Source organism: Heterodontus francisci, chromosome 12 (genome assembly GCF_036365525.1).
Source record: "Heterodontus francisci isolate sHetFra1 chromosome 12, sHetFra1.hap1, whole genome shotgun sequence".
Lineage (NCBI taxonomy): Eukaryota > Metazoa > Chordata > Chondrichthyes > Heterodontiformes > Heterodontidae > Heterodontus > Heterodontus francisci.
In genome coordinates, this window is record NC_090382.1 from 72103010 (window position 1) to 72125664 (window position 22655).

A 22655-nucleotide genomic window follows, 5' to 3' on the forward strand; every position below is an offset into this window, starting at 1 on the left:
GTGGTGAGGGTGCGGAAAATCTGAATGGCAGTGACCTGCCACAGAACCGACGCTGGGATTGCCGGTCTCGATATTCCCGGCGGTGGGGAAGCTCCATGGCGGCCCCTCTACTGCTCTGCAACAGGACCTGGGTTTGCGTATTTAAATTACATTTTACATACATTAAAATATAATTTGCAGCAATCTTACCTTCAGTTCCTGACCTTCAGCATAACATGCAGCACTCACGCACCTTCACTTTCCCACCCAGGGAAAGCTGGCGCCAATGAGGTGGGGAAGAGCTCAACTCTGCACGAAGTATTGTATTGGGGGGGCGGGGTGAAGGGGTCCACTTTAAAATGGTAAATTTTTTGAATTGTCCACTGCAGTATTGCTGCTAATTGCGGCTAAGATTTTATTGTACACCTATTGCAGAAATAAATCACTGTAACTTCATTCAATCAAATGATCAGTGTGATTCTTGTGGAGTGAATTAGTGACTAGGCCTACATTGGAGGGATTTCATTAAATAAACGGAAAAATGGGTTTGGCTCATTATTGTTCAGTTCTGTAATGCCTACTGAGAAAGCAATGGTTGAAAAAAAGTTTCCTTTTTTTTGATCCTGCTTTATATAAAATCAATCATAAAGGGCATTTTGGGAAAATTCCGGACAGCTCAAACAGTCTGACCTGGGCCAGGTCGATTTCAGCAGCACAGCAGTGTAAGGGCTGGCAGCCTTTTAAAAATGGCGCCAAGCACCTGCTCCTTCATCAGGTAATGCTGTGAATGTCGTCGCCAATGCCGTCCCACCAGGTGATTGGGGGGGGGGGGGGGGGGGTGGGTGTGGCTGCCATCCATATGCTAAGTGGCCGCAGGAAGCAAGATCGCGATGGCATGGCAGTGTGGGGCCCATGCAAGAACGAGATCCAGCCCCAGGAGCCCCCGGGTGCATCTGGCAGCCGTTCCTCTGCCCTTTCAAGGCACACCTGTACCTTTCTGCTCATCAGAGGAATGCAAGGACCTGATGGTGAGTCCAGGTGCTTCGCACCCCCCACCCACCTTACCCAGCCACTGTAGCAAGAAGCTCAAGGAGTTGGCGATGACATGCAGGTCTGCATGCAACTCCGGCATCCACTGATGCTGGATATGGCTCTCCATGTAAATCACCAATCTTATGATGGAGGAAGCCAAGCATGCACATGCCAGAGACACTGTGGCACTCATGGCTTGAATGGACTCTTTCATCGTCCATGCCAGGGTGCGCATAGCATCTGGAAGCTCCGCCAGATATTCCCTCACCTCATGCTGTAGCTCCCGTATCTACTGCATTACTGATGACTCCAGAGCATCGCCGGACCCTCATACAGACCTCTGACTGTTAGTGGCCTCAGCTATCACATAGCCTCTGTCAGCAGACTGTGAGTCTAGATCTACTCACAAGTGGATACCCATAGACAAGATCGTAACTGCACTGGTGGAGGGTGCAGGGGAATGATGTGATGGCGCATCCTCTCTGAGGCTCCCTCCACCTCTGCCTCAGAGATGGATGTCTTTGACCTGCATGAGAGAGAAGATTAATTAGAGGATGACGTGCATTCCATTGCTCCGAGTGTGGAGCCCTATGTGACCTGTGGTGGACACATGAGCACTGTGCCTCGTGTTTGGCAGAGACTCTCTTGTGCCCATCCATTAGGCCATTCACTTTTTCTCGTGTCTTCACTCCCTATGTGTGATGGAATGGCCTCCATGCTGGCCTCCAAGTTCGAGAGCCTCCTCTTCCATTGGGGTCAGGATTGCGAGGTAAGGGAGGCCACCGCCAGGCTCCGCCCTTTCCTTGGCACTGTGGGCAGTCTTTTCCTGCAAGCACATAGATGACCATCGTTAGTCGCCCAATAAAGACACACACATCGTCTATGTTGGTGGCCGCTTGACTGTCCATGATGGTGTCACAGGAATGCCTCCTGCATGCGGATACTCAGAAGTGGCAGTGCAGCAGTCAACTCTGACAGACCGGGGCTTTTCACAGAGATGCTGCCATGCCTATGACAGGCACTGCTGCTGCTGGCTCCATTGACACTGACTGGGTTGGCATTCCTTTTCTAGCAAGCTCACCCTCACGTATAGCCACGTTACCCCCTAAGGAAAGCAATATGTTGTACACTCACATTGGCAGATCCCATGAGATCATTAACCCGCTTGTGGCACTGCAGCCAGGTTCGAGGGGTGACCCCCCACAGCTGCTGACCTCCTCTGCGATCTCCATCCAGGCTTGCTTTGTTTGGTGGGCAGCTCTCCTCCTCCCTCCCCTGAGGAAGAGGATCACCTGTCTTGTCCGAACACCCTGGAGAAGAACCTGCACAGAGGCATCGCTAAACCATGGGGCCACACAGAGGCTGGGATTTTACTGAACTCCCGCCATTGGGCTCCTTGGTGGGGCAGGGGTGCTGGAAGATCATTCTGGCAGTGGCCCGCCACGGAGCCTGATGCCAGGAGTTCTGGGCCCGATCTTCCAGGCGGCGGCAAAGCTTCATGGCGGTCCCTCCGCTGCTGGACGACAGAACCCGGATTAACATATTTAAATTAATGAAATGAATACATTTAAATAAAATCAACAGCGATCTTACCTTCGGGCTGTGATCTTCCAAGCGGCGGCGGGAGAATAAGGTCCAGCCCCGAATCTTCCCTCTGTCATTCCTTGACAGGCCTTCTTTCTCAGGTCTTCCACTAATACTCCTTTAGGTTGGATCAATTTTACTGAGTGCTGGCAGCCCTTTAAATATGGCACCAGCTCTTGAAGTGTGTGGCCTCCTCTGCCTCTCGTCAGTTAATTTGCTGGCCAATCTCAGCCCACCTCCCCCGCCCCGGCCCAAGTGGCAGTGGCTCCCGCTTCTGGTCCCGACAATGGGACCTCGGGCCTTGCAGCAAAATTCAGACCAACATTTCAGATCAATGACCTTTTATCAGAGTTCTGATGAAAGGTCGTCGACCTGAGACATTAATTTAGTTCAGGCATGGAAGTAAGCTTTCTTGGTTAAGGGCTGGAGGCCAAGTTAAGTGTACTTCAAGGTTGAGTGGACACTGAGGTTGCACACCTGTTCAGTCAGAACAAGCAGCCAATGAGGAAATGCAATCAGTTTCTGAGGTGCAGGATGCCTTCAGTCTTGCAAATGCTGAGTAGAAGAAAGATCAGGCTCTTCCCAGACATGAGACAGGCAATCAGACAGCTTGGCGACAGTCTTGCAATCAAGGCTTAAGGCAGAGCGGTGGAATTGGCTGTCATCAATATACACATGGAAGCCTACATCATATTTATAGATGATATCATGGAGGGGTTACATATAGATAAGGAATAGGAGGGGTAGACAATGAAACCTAAGGAACAGGAGAGGAAGAAGATACAACCTTGGAACACATATGAGGTGTAGGCACAGGATGAAAAGTTGGATGAGATGGCTTGATTACAGTGGGAGAGGTAGAATTGGAACCCAAAGGAGAGAAGTGTCATGGAGATGGACAGTAGAGCAGAGGTGGTAGAAAAGGGCAGTAAAAAAGAGCAATAGAGAGGGATGGGATGGTCAATTGTGTGGAAGGACCAATAGAATGCTACAGTTGTTGGTGACTTTGACAAGGTTGTTCTTGGTACCACAATTGGAATGATGATCAGACTGGATAGAGTCGATAAGAGAGTAACTGGAGTAGATCTAGGTGGATGCAGGATCTTGGTGAAGGCTTGACCTAGTGGAATTTGAGAGGACACAGTTTTTATGACAGCAGCTTTGAACAGGGAACATACGTCGAGCCTGCTCCACCAGTCAGTAAGATCATGGCTGATCTGTTGTGTCTCGAATTCCACACTCCCATCTACCCGCAATGACCTTAGATTCTTGTTAGACAAGGGAATCAATCTACCTCCGCCTTAAAAATATTTAATGACCCCACCTCCACCACCTTCTGAGGCAGAGAGTTCCAAAGTCGCACAATCATCAGAGAAAAAAATTCTCCTCATCTCTATCCTAAAGGGCAACCCTAATTTTAAAACAGTGCCCCCTAGTTCTGGACTCACCCACAAAAGGAAACATCCTTTCCAGATCCACCTTGTCAAGACCGTTTAGGATCTTATATACTGCAATCAAATCTCCCCTCACTCTTCTAAACTCCGGTGAAAACAAACCCAGTCTGTCCAACTGTTCCTCATAAGACAACCCGCTCATTCCAGGTATCAATCTAGTAAACCTCCTCTGAACCACCTCCAACGCATTCACATCCTTCCTTAAATAAGCAGACCAAAACTGCACACAGTATTCGAGATGTGGTCTCACCAATACCCTATATAACTGAAGCATAACATCCTTACTTTTATTTTCAATTCCTCTCATAATAAAGGATAACATTCCATGAGTCTTCTTTATTACTTGCTGTACCTGCATACTAACTTTTTGTGACTCATGAACTAGAACACCTACATCCCTCTGCACCTCGGAATTCTGCAGTCGTTCTCTGTTTTAGTAATACTCTGCTTTTTTATTCTTCCTGCCAAAGTGAACAACTTCACATTTTCCCACATTCTACTCCATCTGCCAGATTTTTGCCCGCTCATTTAACCTATCTATATTGGTCTGCAACCTCCTTACGTCCTCTTCACAACATACTTTCCTACCTATCTTTGTGTCATCTGCAAATTTAGCTACTGTGTCATCGCTCCCCTCATCTAAGAAACAATATCTGAGGAAATAGATTTTGCCAACTATTGTGCCAAGGAATTGTAATTGACTAGAGCAGTTTGGTCAGGAGAAGACCAAAGGACCAGTTGGTGTCTTACATTGGGGACCAGTTTTGTACTGCTTCAATTTAGAGTTGATTTATTTATTAATGAGTACCTTTATTCACAGTTTTCTCCCCTTCTTTCTTTCCTAAAAGTGTTGACTCATTATGGGGTATGGTTCCATGATGTTCTGTTGCCATTATGCATATGTGAAACTTTGTAGGAAATGTCAGAAGGCTTTTTGGCCGTATGAGACATTGCAGTCAAACACAATCCTGTCCCCACTTTACATCCACGTATATACACACGTCCAAGGGTCAGTGCATAGCTATCCGAAGTGGGAAACCTAAGTAATTGTACCCTCCATAACCCTGGGTGCTAAGAGAATTATGATCAGCGAACTAAACACAGACTGAGATACTGGTCTGGATGGCTCAAGTGCTTGTTGGATAAGTCACCCAAGCCAGAAGGCCAACTGCTTAAACATCAATGAGTGAAAACTCAGCCTCTGATCAGCAAATTGCCATATGAATTAGGTCAAACTCAGACTTAAACACAGAAGAAAATGTTGCTACATATGTGCAAAATACAAGTTTCACTCTTTAAAGTAATTTCTGTATTTTATGTAATATGTGCAGTGAGAACCTCCAATGCAGATGTATAGTTAATAGCCCTGTGTAAATATCTTCATAGCCACCATCTGTGGTTGGAGCCACAATGATTTTTTTTTGTTGCAAAAAATGATTCATTTTGCTAAGTCATGTGTTGGAGAGACATCTAATCTATATATTGCACATAAGCAGATCTCAGGTGGTTTAGTGAAGACACTCTCACTAGTCTAACAGCCTACTTTAAATTCAGACTTCAAATTAAGGAGGAACTGAATCTTTCATCTTCTGAATCCCAATACAAATCTCAATACAGCATCCAGTTTTTTAAAGGGAGTAAGAGACCATCAGAATGATGAACTGTGCCTTGATAAGTGTAGCAGGCAAAAATTCCATTTTTATATCCAGGAGTTCCTGATATTTTTCTTCAATATTTGCTGTGGATGCAGTGTGAGTGCAGGTGTCATCTGTTACTTTGAGAAGAATAATTTTGCATCATTTTAGTGATATATTAAGATTTATATTTGATACATTGTGGGGATGTATTTGAATTTGCTCATATATATGCGTGGAGGCACATATTTAAAGTATATGTAGATACACAATAATTTTCTTGTACATTTGTAATTACATACCAGTATATCATGCTTACTTTGATTTGGTCTTTATTGAATGTTTAGTTAATATCCTCCTGTCATGGCCCTTTCAATCTTTGTATCCGATGTTTTTGCTTATCCTGCAGCTGATCATTCTGCTCGCACATCAAACCCAATCCACTACCTGATTGTCCATCCGACAATACCTCCCTGCTTGCTTGAAGAGTGAACATACCTGCCTCTGAATGTTTGCATGAGAGCACATAGAGAGCAGAGGGAGGGAGAAGAGCCAGAAATATAGAGGAAGATATGTGCTCTGAACCAGTTGTGATCTCCAAAGCAACTGGAGAATTTTTAAATGTATATAACGTGTTCACATTCTCACATTTGGAACAGATGTAGAAGTATTGCACTCTGGTATTATGAAGTTAAAGAAAAGTTCAGCGATGTGAACAGGATAATCATGAAATATTCATTTCCAATAACTAGGTTGTTCCAGTATTGAATCTTTTTGTTCACTTCATTTCACACAGTAAACACAAGGCAGAATAATAACAAAGTTTGAAATTAATAGTGTATGTGCTTCACTTTCAAAAACACTTTCAGCATATCTCATCCTAAAAAATTGTAATAAACCAGATTTTTAAAATAGATTTTCAAACCACACATCATTGAACTCTAATAAATCATACAATGTAGTATTCATCACATTACAATGCTTACCTAAAAGATGTTTCCCTCTGCTCTGCCTTTGGATCTTATTAATTTCAGCTTGACATGGAAGACCTAAAATAGAATTTAATAGATAGCAGGTCCCAATAGGCCAGGAATGATATCTTCAATGACTGACCTATGTATAAACATTACTGCATTTCATTTTACACTTGAGTTTCAGGAAGTTACACATTTTCACACAAAGCAGAGAACAGCATTCAATTAGATTGCTTAAAAAAAACAAATTAAATTTTTTGACAAATTTCAATACTTCAAGAAAGGTCAATGGATATGTTATAATGGCAGATGTTACCTTTCCTGAAAATTTGCATAAAGCCATAAATCACTCGAAGTAAAGTTATCTTCCTGTACAGTTTGAATCTGAACATTTTAAATCAACTGTCAGTGTCCATTATGAAGTGATTGCACAAACCGCTCTCTCATGATGGACAGTTGAACTTTCATTGTTATGATGGTTAGAAGTCCAATTAGGTGGTGTTTAATAATTCATTAATCAAAAATAAATTTGTCGAACAAAAATTAAAACCATCAAGGCCGATATATTAGACCTTGACTATCTTTAAGCACCAGGGCCCTGCCAATCACCCGCCTGAGAACTCCTGTGTAAGTTCCAGGTATCTATCCCTTTTTCCCAGTTTTTATGCCTTCATTGCATCTTTTCTGAAGACACCAATTTCTTTGCCACAGCTTTTTTCCTTTTCATTTAGCCAACGGTTCCTGTCTGCAGGGGCTGATAGGGCCCTTAACTTTCTTGGGCTTTGGCTGTCACCTCTTCTCTCACAATAATAGGATCTCTTCCCCTCACCTTCCATCCCACTGCTCTCACCATTTGCTGGTCATCTTCAGCCATGCACACCACCTGCAACTAAACGGAGGCATTTTCACATGCAACCGTGGCAGTTGCAGTACTTGCCCACTCACCTTGTCCCACACCACTGTCCAGGGCCTCTAATACTGTGTGAGTGAAATTTACAGCAGATTCTTCCAATCTAATTTACTGAATTCACTGCTTACATTGTGGTCTCCTCTATAGTGGGGAGATCAAATGCAGATCAGGTGATCACCTTTCTAGTGATCTCCATTCTGTCTGCAAACATAACCCTGGGCTGAATTTTACTAGCCTCTCAATGCCATGGGTCGCGGCACGGGGGCCGGTAAAATTCTGCAGGGAAAGGCCCACCTCAGCCTGCAACGTCGAGAAGGGCCTGCCACATATTACCAGTGGCAGGGGGACCTCGTTGCGACCCCCCTGCTGCCTGGTGGCGGGCCCTTCATCAGCATATGCAAAGTAACATTAATCATATGTAAATAAACTTACCTGCAGGCGGTAGCCGTCCCACGCCGGTATTACGGCCACCGTTTGTGCTCCTCCCGCCTTCGGAACTCCGCATGGAGATCCGAGGCGAGAACCTGGTGGGGAGGGGGGAGGAATAAAATTTTCAGGGCGGGAGGGGTGGAGGAGCAGGGAAAGCAAATGTCATTGATAGTGTGAATAGTGGGAAGGGGTTAGAGGCCAAATGTTAGAAGGTTGGGGGGGTGGGGGGTGGTGAAGTTCAGGAAGAGAATAAAGTTTTTGCTGACATTAAGCGCCACTTACATGCCCATGGTGGGGGTTGGGGAAGGGCCTCCATCACAAAATCTTTTACTGCTACAACATCAAATATTAAAATTGTACTGAAGGGCTTCAACCCTTTTAAAAATGCTGGGCGCTGTTGCTGGGCTGGCAGTGGCTGCCCCCTCTATTTAAATGAGCCTCCGCGTGTAATGTCATGGGGGCTCGGCGACAGCCGCTGAATGCGGGCATGCCACTGTGTTCAAAGGGCGCTGCTGCGCACCGTGGCGCCCAAATAAAATTCAGGCCCCTGACTTCCACATACCACAGTCTTTCCCGCCCATTCTCACTCTGACATTTTCTATATGGTTCTAGATAAGCTCTGCTAAGCTGCTGAAACATTATTTCATCTTTCTCCTGAACACACTGCTGTACCTAATTTTAGTGACTTCAGAAATTAGCTATATCCTCGAGTTTCTTTTCATCAAGGGATGCTTGTTGGTGATGTGGAGGGAGTGTGTCAGCATCCAGGAAGTAGAGGTGGGATGATGCCTTGGGCACAGATGTTTTGTTAGAACATGGTTCGGGAAGGATCTTTTGCACAGGGCCTGAGTCCCCTCCAATGACATCACAATGCTGGACCTAATAGGTCATCCAGCACTGGAACAGTACAAAAGGCAGGAAATATGGTGGAATGTCAGTCGCGTGTGCCTTGTAACATTTTGCTGGGTGCCTTTGACATCATTGAGATTGGCCCCAGAAAATGGAGAGCGGTGGGTGTGTACGTGTGCAGATATATGCATGTTTCAAGCCACAGCCACCCTAGATCTGTGGGAAAAATGGTGGGATAGGCTGACAAGTTCAAAATGTCCAATTCAAATTTAGATGTTCATTCAGACTACCATGGAAACTAAGTTTTCTTGGTCAATGGTCTGAAGCCTAGGGCTGAATTTTCATGTTGGGGATGGAAAACAGTGGGCGGGACTGTTTCTAGGTCCCGAACCCGGCCCGGAGGAAAAACAGTTACTCTTTGGGATTTTCACGAAGGTACCCTTTTAATTGGGATGGAGACAGCGTCCCTGTCCAATTAAGGGTGGCAGGTGGACTCTCAAAGCTGGAGGGACGGTCAGAGGCCTTCCACCTTGAGAGGAGCAGCAGGCTGCAGTAAAGCACGTAACTGAGAGGGTGCTTCAACATATTTTTGGGCCCGGTCCACTTCCATTCCTGACCTTGGCGGTGCACTCTCACCAACTTTAAAAAAAATTTAAATAAAATGCAGAAAAAGCAGCCAGGCCACCACTGTGATGGTGGTGTGAGAATCTCTCTACAGGGTGGCCTTTGGCAGTACCCATACCCAGGCTGGCAGGGAGGGCCTGTAGGCCTTCCGGTAGGGCCTGTAGTCCTACCTGGAGCAGTGGCCTGCCCAGCCAGCCGCTGCTTGCCCACCTCCAGACAATTGACCTGCCTCCTGTCGCATCGGGAAACTGAAGGCCGCCTGCAAGTTCCACTCAGCTCCCTTTGACAGTGCTTAACAAAGCTCAATGAGCCTAAGTGGCTACCCGCCTCGTGGGGGCGAGTAGCCCTGCCAAGCCGCAAACCTACCTCAGCAAAAATGGCCAGCAATGGGAACAGGGCCAGAAAACTGCCATGACAGCTGGCACCGGTACTTTTGGGCCCTGTCCACCTCCGTTCCTGACCTTGGCGGGCCTTAAAATTCTGCCCCTTGTTAATTGTTTGAAAAGATAAATATTACAATAAGCACAATGAAAAGCAATAAACTGGAGACTGAGTGATCATGCCAGGAGTTCTCTGAGAATAACAGTTGTAAGTGTCGAAAAGATTATTGGACCTGACTGGCAGAACTATATTTTAGAGGCAACAATAATTCAACAACAGGTTCTGGTGAATGGATCATTTGCATGACACAAGGCACCAGACATAAGACACTTAACAAACTGTTGTATCTCAATACCTTTCCAGTCTCATTGTATCAATGCACCTGAGCCTCTCTTTACCAAGCCATTGGCTTGCGATCCCCTTTTTGCATTAGATCTTATTCTCCTCATTTCATCTCCTGCTGCCTTACTGGTGCCCTCTGATGTCTTTACATACACCCCATGGCTGTATCTCTGAGTTCTCTTTTGCTGGCCTCCTCAGGTATCTTTAAGCTTTTTCTCTCCTCCAAGTATGATTGCCATGCCCTCTTGTAACCTTTCAGAATACTGATTTCTCTGTATCATGCACTGTTAGGCAGGCTCTGCTATTTGGAGATAAGGTAGCCCACTCCACATGAAGCAGCACCTATGAATGCAGATTGAGAAACTAGATAGGGTAACCAATTGACTGAAGTTACAAATGCAGCAAACCATGCATTTTTGCACAATGCTGCATTCACTGCAGAGAAATGCTACCTATCCCGCTTAGCAAGTATTCTTGTGTCGTCCATGTGCCCAAAAATAGTTGGATTAGCCATGCAGGCACCCATCATTGTTTGCTTATACAATAAACACTAGCTGCTATTATGCCTGTTCCATAACAAGTCAGATTTTTTTTTAAAGCCTACTATCCCTTTGCAATTCTAAAAGAAAGGGAAATACATTGCCAGGTATAAATTTGTTTAACTTGAATATGCGATTCCTTTGAGTTCTCTTTAAAAACTTACCTCCCTGCCTCTGGAAACAGTAGCACCACTCATTGTTTGAAAGCTTTCCATCTTTAAATGTGTCACAGGAGTTGAAAAGTGGCTTAATACACTGTTCATACTTATCAAGATAAATGGTGCCCAACTCTGACTGGTCCAGCAAAAGATCATAGTTCATGTCCAGCTTGTTAAATATCCAGCCCAAAGAATCCTTGCAGATCGGTAGAATGCTGGTGTCAAACCCTATAAAAGATGACTAAATCAGTTTTGTGAGAGAACTGGTAAGTGTTTAAAATGTTATTTAAAGTCTGAATTCAGGGCCAACATAAACAATATTCCAAAATATTTCACCTTGCTACAACTGAGTATAAAAGCACTGATGTACAAGATAAATTAGGATCCCAGCCAGTGCCTATGCTCACAGCAGTTTTCAATCATAAATTAACCAAATATTTGCATATCTGCATTGCACAGTCAGATAAGGCATTAACTGAAAAATGTAGTATACAACAGCTGTCATCTAAGCAAACAGTAATTCTGTAATGATAAGTTCTTTAATTTAATTTGTTCTTAGACGACTATAAAATTCATCAAGTTTTTATCTGCTGATCCTTTAACTCCTAAACTAATCACATATTTCCCAGTTGATTAGGGTTTATTAAAATGATCCAATATGGAATAACTGGGAAATTGACATTATTAACATGCTTCTTTGAGTTTACAGATTAGTATAACACATGTTAAAGAGACACTGGCACTGAACAAAGTTTGCTTTGAGTGTTTTAACGGGGTTTTAAACACAGGTTTGTGAAACATCAAGATGATGTGATTCGGCTACAACCTTAAGAAATCCTGTAATTATTTCTTTGCGAGGTTGATCACAATAGGCTGTACATAGTCTACAACAGGAATATTATAGCGTTTAATATATAATTAATTGCCTCTTAGCAGTTCATATTAAGAAATGTCACTGCCATTTCCGTGATGCAATAATAAAACGCAAAATTATTGCAAATTTTCCTAATTTGTTCCCCCAGAATTATCAATATCGTTCTGAAGATCATCCCAGAGTATTTTAAGGAATTGTATGACATTCAAGCTATTCTGCAACTAAAGTAAATAATTCTTCATACAACTACCAATTTTTTTTCATATTACAGCATATAAAAACCCACATTAGGACATCACACGGTTGATTATAATAAATTAAAATTAAGTTGTAAAGAAGTGTAGTAAATACATTCCAAAAAGATTGCCTAAGCTGATTTTATGATTGTTGTGAAAGTGCTATGAAATGGGAACAGGAATAGGCCATTCAGCCTTCTTGAATCTGTTCTGCCATTCAATAAAATCTTGGTTGATCTGTATTTTAACTCTAACATCTGCCTCGGCTCCATATCCTTTTATACCCTTGACAGGCAAAAATCTAATCGATCTCAGATTAAAAATTATTAATTGAGCTATCATCTACTGGTATCTGTAGGAGAGAGTTCCACACTTCTACCACCCTTTGTACAAAGAAGTGTTTCCTTATCTCTGTCCTGAATGACCTGGTTCTGATTTTAAGGTTCTGTCCCCTTGTCCTATACACCCCGATCAGCAGAAAAGGTTTCTATCTTCCCCATCAATTCCTTTCAAAATCCTTTTTTTTTTATTTGTTCTTGGGATGTGAGCATCCGTGGCAAGGCCAGCATTTATTGCCTATTCCTCATTACCCTTGTCCTAAAAAAATCAATTAAATCACACCATAACCTTCTATATTCCAGGAAATACGAGTCTAGCTTATGAAATCTCTCCTCGTAATCGAACGTTTAAAGCCCTGGTAGCATTCTGGTGAAACTATGCTGCACTGTTTTCCCAGATCAATATATCCTTTCTATGGTGTGGTGCCTAGGACGTTACAGAATACTCCAGATGTGGTCTAACCAGGGTTTTCTATAGCTTAGCAAAACTTCTCCTTTATATTGTAACTCTCGAGTTATAAAGGCCAACATTCTATTAGCCTTTTAAATTATTTTTGTATATGGCTACTACATTTTGGTGATCTGTGCACATCGACCCCTTAAACATCTTTGGACCTCCTCAGTTCCTAATTTCTCACCATTTAAAAAATTCTCAGATTGATCCTTTTTTGATCCAAAATGGGTGACCTCAAATTCACCTGCATTAAAATCTATCTGCCCAGTTTTCCTCACTTATTTAATCTATCAATGTCTCTTTACAATTTTATGCTCCCAATTAGATCAATTGATATGCCACCAATCTTTGTGTCCTTAGTAAACTTAAATATATCACTCTCTGTGGCGTTATCTAAGTAATGAATAAATATAGTGAATAGTTGAGGCCCCAGCACTGATCCTTGTTGGACACCACTAGTCACTTCTTTCCAATACGAGTACATGTCCATTATCCCTACTCTTTTCTGCCACCTAACTAATCTCCTAACCAAGCCTTCAATTCCATGAGTTTTAATTTTAGCTAACAGTCTCTTGTGTGGAGCCTGATAGAATGCCTTCTGGGAGTCCATATAAACTATATCCATAGACATTCTACTACTTTAGTTCTTCCTCAAAAATTTCAATTAGGTTCATTAGACATGACCTACCCTTTACAAATTCATGTGAGCTCTCTCTAATCAGCTCAAATTTCTCTAAATGCTCAGTCACTCTGTCATTAATTATAGATCCCAATAACTTTTCACACCAGATGTTAGACTAACAGGTCAATAATTTCCTGGTTTCTTTCTCTCACTTTTATTAAATAATGGAATTACATTTGCAATTTTCAAATCACAAGGGACAATACCTGAATCCAGAGAGCTTTGGAAGATTATGGCTAAAACATCTGCTTCTGTAAAGCATCTTCAGGAAAGGACATGCACAGGCATTGAACCATCTAACTTTAGACACGTTTACTTGATTTGGAAAAAGTATCTCCTAAATATTTGGCCCAGAAGGCATAGATGAAACTGGTGAGCTTGGTAGCTTGGTCCCACCAAAACATCATTTTTATTGTTCATCTTATTCATTCATTCCGACAAACTTTGCACACAACAGGACTGCACATAATAGAAATCAATTTTAACTGACACCATGGTTACACACGTTCTTTTTCACTTTCTATATGAGCTTCCCAAGCAGTGCCTATTTTTTCAGCATTACGGGTGGCCTTAGAGGTTCAAAATGACATCCACGGTGCCCATACACACTTTTGGTGAGTGTCATGTTGGATGCCATTTGGTGAGGGCTTTAGCCTGCCCACAGTGTACTTCCGCTGGAAGTACACTAAGTAGGCAGATCATAACGTCAATCGGTATGTGACAGATTTGATGCCAGCACTGTTATTTCGGAGTTCGATGCTCCAGCTAACACGGTCTCTTAATCATGCACAGCTGAACAGTCATTCAGCAGCAGGAAGGACCCCAATCAGCGCTATTTAAGGGACCATCAAATGGTTTCAGATAAGTTGCTGATTGAGTTTTACTGGCTGTTGCTGCAATTGTACAAGTGTTTGGTGCTTTCTACAGTTCTTTAAAGTTGCCAGAGCCTACAGGGAGTGGTTTGGCAGGTGCTGAAGGAGTTGGTCCTGACTTCAAGGTTGCTGCACAAACCAGTTGATCCCAGACATGGGTTCAGTAGTTGGCATTCTTCTTGGAATACAGAATGTCTGGGAGAATAAGCAGAGGCCACGTACAGCAGAGTAAGCTGTTAGAAGAGGGAGGAAGAGGGGGAGGGGAGAAGGACACTCAGCAGGAGGCCATATCTGCATGGGGTGTTCAGTGAGCATTTCTCCTATATCAGATGTCTGTTCTTCAGGAAGGACCACCTCACTGAAACATGCCACTTGCTGCAACTACAAAATAAATGATTGTGATTGGATTAAGATAGATGGTAAAATACCATAAACAGAGTTTAATTTTCTTTTAAAATGTGGAATTTTTGTATCATAATGGAAAAATATCACATTTCACAAATATAAAATTAGGTTTTAAGGGCTAGTGAAGATGTTTAGCAAAAATGCAACAACACTCAAGAAGCTCGACACCATCCAGGACAAAGCAGCCCGCTGATTGGCACCCCATCCACAAACATTCACTCCCTCCACCACCGACGCACAGTGGCAGCAGTGTGTACCATCTACAAGATGCACTGCAGCAATGCGCCAAGGCTCCTTAGACAGCACCTTCCAAACCCGCTAACTCTACCAACTAGAAGGACAAGAGCAGCAAATACATGGGAACACCACCACCTGCATGTTCCCCTCCAAGTCACAAACCATCCTGACTTGGAACTATATCGCCGTTCCTTCACTGTCGCTGGGTCAAAATCCTGGAACTCCCTTCCTAACAGCACTGTGGGTATACCTACCCCAAATGGACTGCAGCGGTTCAAGAAGGCAGCTCACCACCACCTTCTCAAGGGCAATTAGGGATGGGCAATAAATGCTGGCCTGGCCAATGACACCCACATCCCATGAATGAATAAAAAAAAAATTATGAACTTAGTACGCAGTTACAAACCAGTCACACCTCATTCAACAAGGTGTAACTTTTTCAAGGGTTATTACAGCGAGACGAAGGGGGAATTTTATGGCCCTGCAGGAGCGGCTTTGGTGGCGTGCGGGATGATTTAATCAGGCGTGAGTTGCTTTTTCGGATTTCTGATGGCAGGAATTTTCTTCGCAATTAAGTCAACGGCGTGTTTGCGGCGTTCCATGGTTCCCCACAAATGGTGGCGGATTTCAGCTTTGCATTCATTTCCATACCATGAATATTCATTACCCTACACTTAGTTCAATTTAAGTCCTACCTGCTAGATTAAGTTAAAGCAAAATACTGCAGATGCTGGAAATCTGAAAGCAAAACAAGAAATACTGGAAATACTCAGCAGGTCTGGCAGCATCTGTGGAAAGAGAAGCAGAGTTAATGTTTCAGGTCAGTGACCCTTCTTCAGAACTAGCAAATATTAGAAATGTAAAAGGTTATAAGCAATATACACCCTCTCCTTTGTTATCTCTTGCCCCACCCCCGCTTTACTTGCTTATAACCTTCTGACTCCTCTTTCGACTTCTTCATTAGATTGAGGTCAATGAGGGGAACCTGTGAGCTGTTTAAATCCCCACTTCCTCGCAAATTCTGTGAAGTATTAATTTGTAAACTGTGGTCTGTTATCTGACACAACCTTGTCAGGAACACCATGCGTTGCAAAGATCCCCTGTAAACTTTGAATGACAGATTCTGTAGTTGTTGAGTACAACCTTTTCACTTCAATCCATCTTGAATAATAATCAATCACTAACATGTAAGATTTTCCATTATACATAAATAAATCCACTCCTAGACAGTCCCATGGTCTGGTGGAAATTGTGTAGTTATCAGAGGTTTCCTCTGGTCTGGTCTATGTACTGCGCATACCTGGCAATTCAGGACCATGCTTTCAATGTCTTCGGATATTCCGAGCCACCAAACAGATGATTGAGCCCATGCTCTGCATTTTGTGATTCCCATGTGGCCTTTATGTATTCTTGCCAAGATATCTGATCGAAGAGAAATTCGAATGACCAGTCTGCCATTATACACCAGAAAATCATCTACGATTGTGAAGTCTCTCCTGAATTAGAAAAAAATTATCATCACTTTCCAACTAGGACGTTCCTGTAGCAACCTTGCGTACAATACTGGCATATCCAAATGCATTCCTCATCCCGCCTTTGAGCATGACGAATTTCTTGAAGTTTCTGTGTACTTGCCAGCTATTGTGACACTGCATACTTTGAATATGACTCTATCTCTTCAATGAAGTTAACATCCTGTTGTGTAGGATGGTCAATAGTTGCTCTTGATAAATGCATCAGCGTCCACCGATTCGCCCAGCTTCTGGATTCCTATTAATTTTTGTTCTTTGTAGCATATTACTTCTTAAATAAAAGTATTTGTTGAATACTTGTAACACATGATCAAACTTATCTGAAGCCTCATTTATACCTCGCCTTAAGATTATATCATCCGAACCTGCACCCATGGAGTATAGAAGAGTATTAACTTGCTCAGCCTCTGATTTTGTGTGTAGCTGAGAAGCTATTCTAAATCTTAGAAATCTTCTTCTTGACATTGACCAATTCTGCACCTGATCGGGTCCTTCCGTATTCTGGAAGCTTGCAGGCACCATATATTTCAAATCCATTTTTTCCTAACTCTTTAGGATTTTTCTTTCTATTAAGAAAGTCTTCTTTGCTTTAATGGAGGTGTTCCCACTCTTTTTGGAGGTTTCCCGCTCTTTTTGGGAGTTGCCGCGCTTTTCTGAGGTTTCCTACTCTTTTTGGGTGCTCCTGTGCTTTTTCTCTGCGGTCTGCTTGAGTAATGCCCGCTGAGTCTGGACTCAGCCTCGCAAGGGATCGACTTTTTTTTCCTGTCTCACCTGCCCAGTGTGCCATTAAACAATAAATGTGCCCTTTCCAAAATGTTTTTAACCTGATCTCGACCATTGCTCGGTACTGTGACTCGCAGCCTGATCGCTGGACATTGTTTCTGCTTGCAGACCACCATGCTTCTGTGGTGCAGCCTGAATGCCTGCATGGCTGACTCACCGACTGCCAGTGTCTTCCTTCAGCTATGGAGCAGCTCTGCAGCTCGTCACAGTCTCCATTCGAGATCTCGTCTTGGCGCTGCTGTATGAGATGAGGTCTTTCAATAATTTCTGCATGTTTTCACTACTGCCACCATATTGTATATCGTTGTTAGCGTAGTTCGAGCATTGTTTACAGATGTCTCGGAGTCTTTGTAAGGCTAAATTGTAACTTGTTTATTTTATATACTTAACTATTTATGCTGTCATTAATTATGTCCAGCTAGCACCGACGCTTCCAGCTTCTTCCAAAACTATTATCCATGTGACTATTACATCATCACTACAGTGGGAGGGGTTACTCTCACTGTCTCAAACATTAACCCTTTCAGACCCTTATACTAGAGCCACTTCCGGTGTGACCATGGCAATGTTTCCCTGGGTCCACTGCTCAGTGGCTGGAGCAGCCCCAAGTCAGGTGCTAAAATGGTAATCAGAGTCCTTTGATGTACGTGGAACCAACTGACAGTTCTGGGTGGAGGTGTGCGGAGTGTATGTCCTGAATACATTCGATCAGCATCAGGTGGCGGCCAAGCCAAAGGGGATCTTGAAGGTGAGTTCCTCTTCATTTTGTGGAACCACGAAGAGCAGGTATCTTCCCTTAGGCTACACATACCCAGCTTCGGCTGCTGCCACTCCATCTCCCTCCCTTTCTTCAGAATGGAGCCCTTTCCCACATCCCCCTGACCGCCCCCCACCGCATGAACCTACATTTCTCTGGCCTGGAGCCTATGACCTTCGCCAGAGCCACTGATTTCCAGCCACAGCCCACCGGCCCAATACTATTCAGACAAAAGCAAAGTACTGTGGATGCTGGAGTTCTGAAATAAAAACAGAAAATGCTGGAATTACTCAGCAGGTCTAGCAGCATCTGTGTAGAGAGAAATAGAGAAGTGACGAACGGTCATTGACCTGAAACATTAACTCTTTTTCTCTCTCCACGAATTCTGCCTGACCACCTGAGTATTCCCAATATTATTGAGGCTGGTCCTCAGAATGGACCACACCTCCTGGTGGGATGGCTGGGCACCTGGCTGGTACATTTTGCCTGCCAGCTATCCGGTTTTTGCTCAAGGGTAAAACCACCCCTAGATAATCTAATGTGACATTTTACAGGTGTTGTGAAGACAAAGTTAAAATTTATTTTTGGTAACTTTTGTGTTCAGAATTGTGATGGATGTCAAGATGGGGAATGGAGCAGTGTTATGTTTCATCAGCAAGGGACACTCACAGGTCAGGTGTAGTACTGGCAGGAACTCAGTACTGATGTATTCAAGCAATGTGCCTTAAACTTCTTTTTTTCTTCTTTGGCCTCCTTGTCTCGAGAGACAATGGGTAAGCGCCTGGAGGTGGTCAGTGATTTGTGCAGCAGCTCCTGGAGTGGCTATAAAGGCCAATTCTAGAGTGACAGTCTCTTCCACAGGTGCTGCAGATAAAATTGGTTGTCGGGGCTGTTACACAGTTGGCTCTCTCCTTGCGCTTCTGTCTTTTTTCCTGCCAACTGCTAAATCTCTTCGACTCGCCACGCTTTGGCCCCGCCTTTATGGTTGCCCGCCAGCTCTGGCGATCGCTGGCAACTGACTCCCACGACTTGTGATCAATGTCACAGGACTTCATGTCGCGTTTGCAGACGTCTTTAAAGCGGAGCCATGGACGGCTGGTGGCTTTGGAGGGAACATTCTATTCCAATCCTAGCAATCCTTTCTAAGTGAGACTGCCAGTTTAATACCAGTTGTGCCATAGGTCCATTTGAAACCGGGTTGACACCACCCAAGCGTATTTCATATAGAATGCAACCAGCGGAGATTGAAGACTTTCATTCAAATAGTCTGGGTTGTATTTAATCTCTATTATAGTTTTCATATCTCTATTTCTGCCTCTGTTCGTAACATCACTCCTTCTGCCAAAATTCATTAAAAAAACTTATGATTCTGGACAGAATTGATAATAGTATGAGCTACAGAAATGTGGGGTCACTGGAGAAATTAACAGCAGGGTGCATATAGCTTTCAAGTTTAACTTTGTTGTTAAAAGGTTTTGCTTCACCTATATCCTGTAATTATAGTGTCAATGCAGCTTGAATCTAGTGGGCCTGGAAGAGAGAGTCTTATTTCATTTAACTTTGGAGTCAAAATGCACCATCATAGCCGATCTACACTGCAGAAAGCCAAAAACTTTGCAGCAACACTAAACTTGGAGTATGAATGCATCGTAAACCTCTTTTGCGGGAAACTCTTCTGCTGATATAGCACAAAAGCTGGTGGAATCTATGATTCTAAGGACAAACTGCTGAAACTTCTTATAAATGTAACAATATTTTTGATCGGCTATGAAACTATTGAACAGCATCTGTTTTCCTTTGTTAGCATGTTACTCTTAGCTGGTAGTAGCTCCTGTAAAGAGGCTTACTTACTGGTCTGCTCTGATTGCTTGATCGATTTAAGTCTTATGTCCTGGTTGGCATCAGCATGTAGAGCCCCAAACCAATCTTTCAGTCTGGAAGCCAGGTTCCTCAGCTCTTTTTCATTGCACACTGTCAAACAACAAATGAAAACAAACACACTTTATGGAGCAGTAAATGTGCATTATAGAGACCATATTAAAACATATTAAAAGATTACACCACCCTGTACATCATCAGTTGGCCTCAGCCCTTGATAACCTGTGATGACCAACCCTAAACTCAAGGTGACTGCATGATTCCTATGAACACCTCACAAAAGTAATAATGAAGACAATCTTCTCCAATCTCCTGCAGGACCCAGTAATCTGGACTCTCAAAAGAGGTGCCCACGACCCTGTATATCTTATAGGATTACTGAATACATCATTTGGATGCTTGATAGGTCAGATGGTTGTAATGGGGAAGGTTATATAAAGCAATTTAGTGGTTATGATAAGGATAGGCATATAAACATCATAGGCCAGAAATCCTGTGCTGCCATCTTAACAATGGTAGAGACTTCCAATGCTCTGATGATTTTTGTGCTCCCTTAAGTCAAAAGGATGCAGAAATGAAAGGATATGGCAGACAACGAGTTTAGGGATATCCGTCGCCAGATCTGGGTGGATCACATAAAACACTATCGGGTACTGCTCTCACCTGCTAAAACTGTTCACTATTCCAGGATCATCCTGGAATGTAAAAATTCCACACAGCTTTTTTTCTCTACTGCAAACCATCTTCTTAATCCCCTCTCCCCTGTCTCCTCCATCCTCACCTCCAACAATAATTCGAGGAGCTCATGGACTTCTTTGTCACTAAGATCAAGAACATCTGATCAGCTGCCTCTATCACATTGTTCCCTTCCACCAGCTCACCAAGTCAGACTTCCTCTAAAGTTCCCTGTAGCCCTAGTCCTGAACTCGCATCTTTCTCCCCTATCTCGCCACATGCCCTCTCTGAACTCAACTTGCCCATGAGAACCACCTCCTGCTCCCTTAACCCTATTCTCACTAAACTGCTGAGCCCCACAACTTCCCCTCCTGGTCCCCATGTTAGCCAATATTGTTAACAGTCTTCAGGTGTTGTCCCTCTCGCCTCCAAATCACCCCCTCCTCAAAAAAAAACAACCCTTTACCTCACCGTCCTTGCAAACTACCTCCACATCTCCAACCTCTCTTTCCTCTCCAAAATCCTTGAACATGTTTTCACCTCCCAAATCCATGCCCATCTTTCCCAGAACTCCATGTTTGAATCCCTCCAATCAGGTTTCCACCCCTGCCACAGTACTGAAACGGCTCTTATCAAAGTCACAAATGACATCCTATGTGACTGTGACAAAGGTAAATTTTCCCTCATCATCTTTCTCAACCTGCCTGCAGCCTTTGACACAGCTGAACACACCATCCTCCTCCAATGCCTCCCACTGTCATCCAGCTGGGTCTCACCTCATTCCATTCTTATCTATCAAGTCATAGCCAGAGTATCGCTTACAATGGCTTCACTTTCCGCTCCCACACTGTTACCTCTAGTGTCCTTCAAAGATGAATCCTTAGCCCCCTCCTATTTCTTATCTACATTCTGCAACTCAGTGGCATCATCTGAAAGCACAGTGTCAGTTTTCACGTGTATGCTGATAACACCCAGCTCTGCCTCACCAACACCTCTCTCGCCTCCTCCATTGTTGTTAAATTATCAGACTGCTTATCTGACATCCAGTACTAGATGAGCAGAAATTCAATTAAATATTGGAAAGACTGAAGCCATTGTTTTTGGCTCCCGCTCCAACCTCTGTTTCCTAGCTACCCACTCCATCCCTCTCCCAGGCAACATTCTGAGATTAAATCAGTCTGTTCACAATCTTGGTGTCATATTTGATCCCGAAATGAGCTTCCGACCTCATATTCGCACTAAGGTCATCTATTTCAACCTCCGTAACATTGCCAGACGTTGCCCCTGTCTCAGCTCATCTGCTGCTGAAACCCTCATTCATACATTTGTTACCTCTCGACTTGACTATTCCAATGCACTGCTGGCTGGTCTCCCAAATTCTACCCTCCGTAAACTTGAGGTCATCCAAACTCTGCTGCCCGTGTCTTAACTTACACCAAGTCCCATTGACCTATCACGCTTGTGGTCTTTGACTCCCAGTCAAGCAATATATTGATTTTAAAATTCTGTTTCTTGTTTTCAAATCCCTTCATGGCCTCAACCCTTCCTATCTCTGTAATCTCCTCCAGCCCCACGACCCTTCGAGATATCTATGCTCCTCTAATTCTGGCCTCTTGAGCATCCCTGATTTTAAGCACTCCACCATTGGTGGCCGCGCCTTCAGTTGTCTAGGCCCTAAGCTTTGAAATTCTGTCCCTACACCTCTCCACCACACCTTCCTCCTTAAATACACTCCTTAAAACTTTTAACCAAGCCTTGGGTTATCTCACATAATGTCGCCTTATGTGACTCGGTGTCATATATTTTAATAATGCTTCTGTGAAGCACCTTGGGACTTTTTATGTTAAAGGTGCTGAAGAAATAAAAGTTGTTGCTGTTGAATCTGGCAATGAGGCAATTAACATAGAAAAAGAGAAAAAAGGAAGATTTGCATTTATATTAGCCCCTTTCATGACCACAGGAGGTCCCAAATGCTTTACAGCCAATTAAGTACTTTTGAAGCGTAGTCACTCTGATAATGTAGGAAATGTTGTGAGGTGCTTG

General features: G+C 43.5%; 1 protein-coding gene across 3 annotated transcripts in view; it reads right to left on the minus strand.

The window, feature by feature from the left end:
* The window catches only part of spock1 (SPARC (osteonectin), cwcv and kazal like domains proteoglycan 1), a 770011-nt gene that overhangs the window by 12909 nt on the left and 734447 nt on the right, over positions 1–22655 (minus strand). For all 3 annotated transcript variants that reach the window (XM_068043616.1, XM_068043617.1, XM_068043615.1), the window contains exons 9-11: positions 19911–20030; positions 10896–11117; positions 6670–6732 (exon numbers count right to left, since the gene is read on the minus strand). In XM_068043616.1, coding sequence (XP_067899717.1) covers positions 6670–6732; positions 10896–11117; positions 19911–20030 — 405 coding nt within the window. The remainder of the gene's footprint in view (positions 1–6669; positions 6733–10895; positions 11118–19910; positions 20031–22655) is intronic.